Genomic DNA, 8,450 nt, shown 5'->3' with positions numbered 1-8,450 from the left:
ACCACCCCCACCCCCCGCCCCGCAAAAAAAAATGATTCCTACAGATAAAAAGGTAATACAAATAGAAAAGCTATATAAATTACCCCAAGTCTAAGATCAGAAAGAAAATTAGTCCAATACATTGTAAATAGCAGGGCTCCTCAGGCAGTACTAGTGGTAAAGAACCTGCCTGCCAGTGCAGGGGACAATAAGAAACATGGGTTCAATCCCTGGGTTAAGAAGATCCCCTGGAGGAGGGCAAGGCAACCCACTCCAGTATCCTTGCCTGGAGAATCCCCATAGACAGAGGAGCCTGGCGGCTCTAGTCCATAGGGCCGCAAAAGAGTCGGACCCGACTGAACTGACTTAGCACGCAATTGCAAATAGCATTAGAATGATATACTCAGTCACTGGCTATGATTACAAGTATAATCAGAAGGGCAGTGGATATCACAATGAGCAGTGAAAATGTTTGGGTGGATTAGGGAAAGTGGTGGTAAAACTCATTTTGAGGGTCACTTTCTATTTGTCATGGGCTTCCCTTGTGGCTCAGTTGGTAAAGAATCCGCCTGCAATGCAGGAGACCTGGGTTTGATCCCTGGGTTGGGAAGATCCCCTGGAGAAGGGAAAGGCTACTCACTCCAGTATTCTGGCCTGGGGAATTCCAGGGACTGTATCAACCATGGGGTTGCAAAGAGTCGGACACGACTGAGTGACTTTCACTTCACTTCTATTTGTCATACTATTATTGCGAAAGTATTTAACTTTTGCAGAATTTCTCTCACATAAGCCCAATTAAAACTATACAACAAGCAACATAAGCAAAGTTCCATTTCCTGCTAGTCTGCATTTTTTTCTGGCTGTGGTTGAGAAAGTTAAAATTTTATGTTGCAATTACAGTTTGCCTTTTTCTGAGTACCCTGTGGCTTTGCTGACAGCTCACAGCTGCCTTAATCTTACACACAGGTTAGTGTAAAGAGGACACACGTAAAACCACATCCACCATCAGGATGAAAAGAAGAGCATGTACATACCTCGTTCAAATTTTAACCGCTGATAAAGCTGAAACTGATCCACAGGAACCAAACAGGCAATCTGAAACCAGAGATATTCAAAAGATGAGATGTCACTTCTTTCCTTACTTTCATCAGGGAGCCCCAAGTTACCAGTCTTTTTACAATCCCTTTTTCTTATCTGGTTTACTGTATCTTCTCTATACCAGCTATCTGCAAATTTCATTTTCCTTATACTGTTCATGCAGTTAAACAGAAGCAGCAGTTCCCAAATCATCCCCAATCCTCAGCCATGGTTAGGATTCCCTGCTCAAGGCATCAGTGACAGAACTCAGTGATCATCTTCCATTTTTTTATCAGAATCCAGACTAGTGGGAATTGGCAACCCACTCCAGTAGTCTTGCCTGAGAAATCCCCAGGGACCAAGGAGCCTGGTGGGCTACAGTCCATGGGGTGGCAAAAGAGTCAGACACAACTTAGGGGCTAAACAACAACAAACAAGACTAGACAACCAAACGTTTGGACTTTGCAAATTATCTGTGCACATATAGAAACAATGCTCCTTTTCTCTCTTCACTTAATACATTTTTAAAAGATTTTCATCTTAACCTACTGAGCACCATTCTTTAAATAAAGCCTGATGATTCAAATGCAGGAAGTAGCTGGGGTTTCTATGAAAAAAGAAAAAAAAGATTATAATTCTAGCTTTAAAACTTTAAGATCAGGCAGATACTGCCTCAGGAATAACATAACTTCATTCATCAGCTAGGGAATAGTACTTTCTAAGCAATAGAAACACCATTTCTTTTGACGAACATCACTTCACGGGCCTCTGGTGATCATTCATTGTCATCCATGCCCTGGCAGAGAAGACGTGCCTAAAGATATTTCTTGTGGCTAAGCGCCTATTTCCATTTCAGATGGCACTAATAAATAACAGTGATTCATATCTAACTAAATGACATTTCAGATTAATCATTTTAAATTGCATTTCAAAGGCAGATGCAGGAAAAGCAAACTGCTCTTAAACTGGCATTCTAAAAATAATAATTCCACTGACGTCAACATATAAATATATTGACATTGCTTAAAAGACTTACAACTGAGAAAAATCAAAGGACTTTAGGTTTTCAGACATTCATCAAGTTGATAAAGCACATAGCCTTAGCCTTGGAAATTGCAACTGTAAAACATGACATACTTTTGCTATAAAATCTATCTAGATAAAAGCTCTTGCAACTAATGGCAGTCTGCTTTGAGAAAACCTGAGTTTAAAAATAAGGTATATTCAGGAGGGGGAGCACATGTATACCTGTGACGGATTCATTTTGATGTTTGGCAAAACTAATACAATTACGTAAAGTTTAAAAATAAAATAAAATTTAGAAAATAAAAATAAAAAAAAAATAAAAATAAGGTATCTAACATGGTATTTAACAACCATGATACATTTTAAAAGATAATGAAAATCTAATTCTCCTCCTTACAAAAAAAATTGATTTGTTTATTCTGTAAATGAATCAAGCTAAGTTAGCTAAAATGTATGAAGAACAACAAAATAGGCAAGTTCAGCCTTCTACTACCAAGTCACTTCAGTCGTGTCTGACTCTGTGCGACCCCATAAGATGGCAGCCCACCAGGCTCCCCTGTCCCTGGGATTCTCCAGGCAAGAACACTGGAGTGGGTTGCCATTTCCTTCTCCAATGCATGAAAGTGAAAAGTGAAAGTGAAGTCGCTCAGTCTTGTCCAACTCCTAGCGACCCCATGGACTGCAGCCTACCAGGCTCCTCTATCCATGGGATTTTCCAGGCAAGAGTACTGGAGTGGGGTGCCACTGCCTTCTCCGTCAGCCTTCTATGTACCAACTAAAATCGGGTAAAACATAAACTTAATTATAACATTTTTTTCCAATGGGGAGGGGGAAAACGTTGCATTTTCAATCTGGCACCTTAAATAAAAGCTCATTAGCTTGATTATGTAGAAGGCAATGGCACCCCACTCCAGTACTCTTGCCTGGAAAATCCCATGGATGGAGGAGCCTGGTGGGCTACAGTCCATGGGGTCGCTAAGAGTCAGACACAACTGAGCGACTTCACTTTCACTTCTGACTTTCATGCATTGGAGAAGGAAATGGCAACCCACTCCAGCGTTCTTGGCTGGAGAATCCCAGGGACGGGGGAGCCTGTTGGGCTGCCGTCTACGGGGTCGCACAGAGTCGGACACGACTGAAGCGACTTAGCAGCAGCAGCAGCTTGATTATGGTTAATTTTATGTGATATTGGTTTTACCCTAATTTTTTTTAAAATTCAGTTAGGCTTTTATCATACTGAAAGTCAGTATTGTCTCATCTGTTATAATACTATCTGGACCTCTTTCCTGAAAGACAAAGGGGTCTCAAATAAAATGCAGAGTTGGAAACAGAACGTACAGGCTTGTGAAGAGAGACATTAAGAAATCAGTAAAATTCTTGACTTAGTCACTGATTCACTGCAGGTGGAGGACAAATAATCTAATTGTACATTAATTTGAGGGCCAAGGGTACTTGGGGAATGACGTCATCTGGACCCAAGAGACCTCAGTGATATTTTAGAAACCTATTTTTAACAACCCCCCACCAAAACCCACTTAAGGTCTTTGATTCTATATGACAGTCTTGTACTCCGCCTGTGAAAGTGAAAGTTGCTCAATCGTGTCTGACTCTTTGCGACCCCATGGATTATACAGTCCTTGGAATTCTCCAGGCCAGAACACTGGAGTGGGTAGGCTTCCCTTCTCCAGGGGATCTTCCCAGTCCAGGGATTAAACTCAGGTATCCCACACTGCAGGCAATTCTTTACCAACCGAGCCACCAGGGAAGCCCCACTACCGCCTAAAACAGATTCTGAACTGATGAAGACCTTCAAACCCCTGAAGTCAACCCCTAAAAATTCTGATCAATAACAAGCAATTTATACAACAGCTAAGTCCAACAGAGTTGATGGAAGACAAAGCAAACAAGAGATGAGATAATGTTTCAGACAGAGATGAAATTCTAATGAGAAAAATGACAGAAATTAATTCAGTAAAAAAAGTCAACAATGGTAGCGATGAAAGTTTAATTTTATATTAGAAAGATAAATTTCATCTGAGCACACATTACTGCCAACAGGGAAGTCAGAGGTCTCTAGCTTTTTTTGTCCCTTCCTCTACTTTGTAGCTCCTATTTTATTGTTTTCTAGATCAAAATTTTGTATGGAATTAGGCCTTAACACAGTAAATCAATTTTTCTGTTGAAATCTGTGATCACAAAGAGTTAGTTCCATCATTTCTCACTCTGTTTGATCCTTTTGGAATCAAGTTAACACAAAACACACCACTCTCTTCTCCAGAGCCTCCCTCCTGGACTTACATCTTCTCTATATACTCATTTAGAGTCTATTATGGGTAAAGTGTTGGCTGGAAGCTTGGGATACAAAAGAAGGAGATACAGAAGCTGCCTTCAAGGAACTTAAATTACTCAGGAGGTAATAATGTACACATAAGTTAAAAAAAAGATCTATTCCTTGATCTTATCGTCTGTTAGATTTCACAGATTAGAGCTAATTTTCTGAAATGTTTTTATATACTTTGACATTTTCTGGTTTTCTTTTTAAATTAATTTTTATCAGAGTATACTTGCTTTACAATGTTGTGTTAGTTTCTGCTGTACAGCAAAGTGAGTCAGCTGTACATTTACATATACCACCCCCCCCCCCCCGCCTTTTTGGATCTCCATCTCATTTAGAGCAACACAGAGCACTGAGCAGAGTTCACTGTGCTACCCAGCAGGTTCTCATTAGTTATCTATTTTATGCATAATATCAACAGAGTATATATGTCACTCTCCCAATTCATCTCACCTCCTCTTCCCCCATGGTACCCATACGTTTGTTCTCTACATCTGTCTCTATTTCTGCCTTGCAAATAAGACCACCTATCTCATTTTTCTAGACTCCACATACATGCATTAATATACAGTATTTGCTTTTCTCTTTCTGACTTACTTAACTTTGTATGTATAAACTTTAGTTAAAAAAAAAAAAGATGATTCAGAGTATTAAATTTCTGGTTCCATTGCAATCTGAAGCAAAGTCACTACTGCTCAAGGTCTTTTACAATTATAAAATTGAAATAAATGTTTAGGATGATTACTGAAGGTTCAATCAGGCTAAAGGTTAAGGAACTACTGCTTAAAAAAAGAAATAAATCACAAGGACACTAAAATTGATTGCAAAACAGAAATCCTAGAGAATAATGGAACAGATTATAATGAGGTATGTTATGTATTCAATTATCCTCTTCCTGTGAACAAAGCAATTCCAAATCATTCAAAGACATATCAGGACATTCCTTTTTAACCTTTTTATTTCAAAATAACTTTAGACTTACAAAAAGTTGCAAAAACTTGTATAGGGTTCCTAAATGTCATTCCCCTCAATTTCTCCTAACAGGAACACCTTAGTTACATAACCACAGTTAATTATTAAAATAATGAAATTTACATTGATATAAAATAATCTGAGGGCCATATTCAAACTTTACAAATTGTCCCAGTAATCTCTTTTTTCTCAGTCCAAGATCCAATTCAGGATACCACCTATCATTTAGTTGCCATGCCTCCTTAACCTTCTCCAATCTATGGTGGTTTCTCCGTATGTTTTTGGCTTTCATGACCTTGACATGTTTGAAGGGTTCAGGCCACTTATTTTGTACAATATTCTCCAGCATGGATTTGTCTGATTCTTTCTCATGATTACGCTGAGGTTGTGCATTTTTAGCAAGAATATCACAGAAGTGATGTTGGGCCATCAGGAGATACATGAGGACAACCTATCTCATTACTGTCAATATTAACTTTTTAATTTGGTTAAGGTGGCTCAGTGGAGAAGGCAATGGCACCCCACTCCAGTACTCTTGCCTGGAAAATCCCATGGATGGAGGAGCCTGGTAGGCTGCAGTCCGTGGGGTCGATAAGTCGGACAAGACTGAGCGACTTCACTTTCACTTTTCACTTTCATGCATTGGAGAAGGAAATGGCAACCCACTCCAGTGTTCTTGCCTGGAGAATCCCTGGGATGGGGGAGCCTGGTGGGCTGCTGTCTATGGGCTCACACAGAGTCGGACACAACTGAAGCGACTTAGCAGCAGCAGCAGCAAGGTGGCTTAGACTGCAAAGAAACTGCCTGTAATGCAGGAGACCCAGGTTCGATCCCTGGGTCAGGATACCCTGGAGTAGGAAATGGTAACCCACTCCAGCATTCTTGCCTGAAGAATTCCATGGACAAAGGAGCCTGGCGGGCTACAGTCCATAGTGTCACAGAGAATTGAACATGACTGAGCATAGCACAGCAAGGTGATTTGTCGGATTTCTGTATTTTTTGTAACCACCAAGTATTTTGTAGGGAGATATTTTGAGTCTACAAATATCCCATTTCTCATTATAGGTTTTCCTACTAATTTTTGTATTTATCAATAATTCTTGCCTAGGGACTTCCCTTGTGGTCCAGGGGTTTAGACTTGGCTTCCAATGTGGCGGGTGCAGCTTCAATCCCTGGTCAGGAAGCTAAGATTCCACACGCCTCACAGCCAAAAACCCAGAACATAAAACAGAAGCAATATTGTAACAAATTCTGTAAGACTTTAAAATAAATAATTCTTGCCTATAATTATTATTGTGGCATTTAATAATGATTTTTGATTTTTATCATTCATTCTGTATTTATAAATTATAATTCTATTATAAGGAAAGGTTGTCCCTTATCCCTCATGTATTTGTTTGTTCATTTGTTTATTTAGATCAGTATGAACTAATGGTACTTATTTTATTCAATGAGTTCTAATCTACTAACTGGACTCATATTCATGCAACAGAAACAAAAATTTCTAAGTATCCTCTCAAATACTGAGAGAACATTCCCCTCAAACCAACTACTAAAAAAATTCTGCACTTGACTGAAAGTGATTTTTAATTATTTCTCCTTTGGAATTTGTACTAATAAATGACAAGCCACTCCAGTATTCTTGCCTGGAAAATCCCATGGATGGAGGAGCCTGGTTGGCTACTGTCCATGGGGTCGCAAAGAGTTGGACACGACTGAGCGACTTCACTCACTCACTTTCACCTGTTAAACAAAAATTTCTCTCTCCTCCTATCCAAGAATGAAAGACCACGTTTTCTCCTCATCACTATAGAAATTCCTTCCAAAAAGAAAAAAAATTTTAATTCAAAGAAAAGGCAAATTCAGTTTCATTTTAATAGAACAAAAACAATAATACCAGAATATTAACAGCAAAAACCTACTGATTACCTGTAGCCCTGAATCACTGTCTTTGTTGTTGTTGTTAAAAATGAGCCTGGGGATACTTATTAAATCCTCAGTTCCTACTCGGCTGAAAGTCTTCACTTTTCCAATCCCCTTCACCTATAGCAGAGCATAAGCAGGGAATTCAGGATATCTGTGTGTGGGCGCCATAACTATTATACATACAAGTTAGCTGGATAGATCTAACATCCACAAATGGAAGAAATAAAAGGCATATCCTTGTGTACCATTACGAACTATGCCCATCCCATAATATTTGAGCAAGCATCACCACCTACACTGACACGAACCTTACAAAGACTAAAGAAAAAGAGAGGGCAGACAGGATTGCTAGCCAGAGAAGTGTTTCTGCTAAGAGTGCAATGTGTTCTCATTATAATGATACCTACAATACATACTGTCTTTTAGTTGGAAAAGTGAAATGGTTCAAACACAAAAGCTGGGGACTGGCTTTCACATATGTACTACCATCAAGGTCTGGAAAGGCAAGACAGAAGGGGGGAAAAAAAAAGGCCAGACCTTACTTAGATTTGACCCTTTAAAGCACACTTCTGGTACTGTTGCTTTTATTTTTTTATTTTTATTTTTTAATTTTATTTTATTTTTAAACTTTACATAATTGTATTAGTTTTGCCAAATATCAAAATGAATCCATCACAGGTATACATGTGTTCCCCCTCCCTCCTCCCTCCCCATACCATCCCTCTGGGTCGTCCCAGTGCACTAGCCCCAAGCATCCCGGATCCTGCATCGAACCTGGACTGGCAACTCATTTCATACATGATAGTATACATGTTTCAATGCCATTCTCCCAAATCTTCCCACCCTCTCCCTCTCCAACAGAGTCCATAAGACTGTTCTATACATCAGTGTCTCTTTTGCTGTCTCGTACACAGGGTTATTGTTATCATCTTTCTAAATTCCATATATATGCGTTAGTATACTATATTGGTGTTTTTCCTTCTGGCTTACTTCACTCTGTATAATAGGCTCCAGTTTCATCCACCTCATTAGAACTGATTCAAATGTATTCTTTTTAATGGCTGAGTAATACTCCATTGTGTATATGTACCATGGCTTTCTTATCCATTCATCTGCTGATGGACATCTAGGTTGC

At 39.3% G+C, this 8,450-nt stretch overlaps 1 protein-coding gene across 1 annotated transcript in view; it reads right to left on the bottom strand.

The window, feature by feature from the left end:
- The window catches only part of RNF144B (ring finger protein 144B), an 87,590-nt gene that overhangs the window by 33,050 nt on the left and 46,090 nt on the right, over nucleotides 1-8,450 (bottom strand). Inside the window, exon 4 of the mRNA XM_010848817.1 lies at nucleotides 1,014-1,074. Coding sequence (XP_010847119.1) covers nucleotides 1,014-1,074 — 61 coding nt within the window. The remainder of the gene's footprint in view (nucleotides 1-1,013; nucleotides 1,075-8,450) is intronic.

The sequence above is a fragment of the Bison bison genome, unplaced genomic scaffold (assembly GCF_000754665.1).
Source record: "Bison bison bison isolate TAMUID 2011002044 unplaced genomic scaffold, Bison_UMD1.0 scf7180017864274, whole genome shotgun sequence".
Classification (NCBI taxonomy): Eukaryota; Metazoa; Chordata; class Mammalia; order Artiodactyla; family Bovidae; genus Bison; species Bison bison.
The sequence above is the reverse complement of the archived record's forward strand: the minus strand, read 5'-3'. Positions and strand labels throughout refer to the sequence as shown.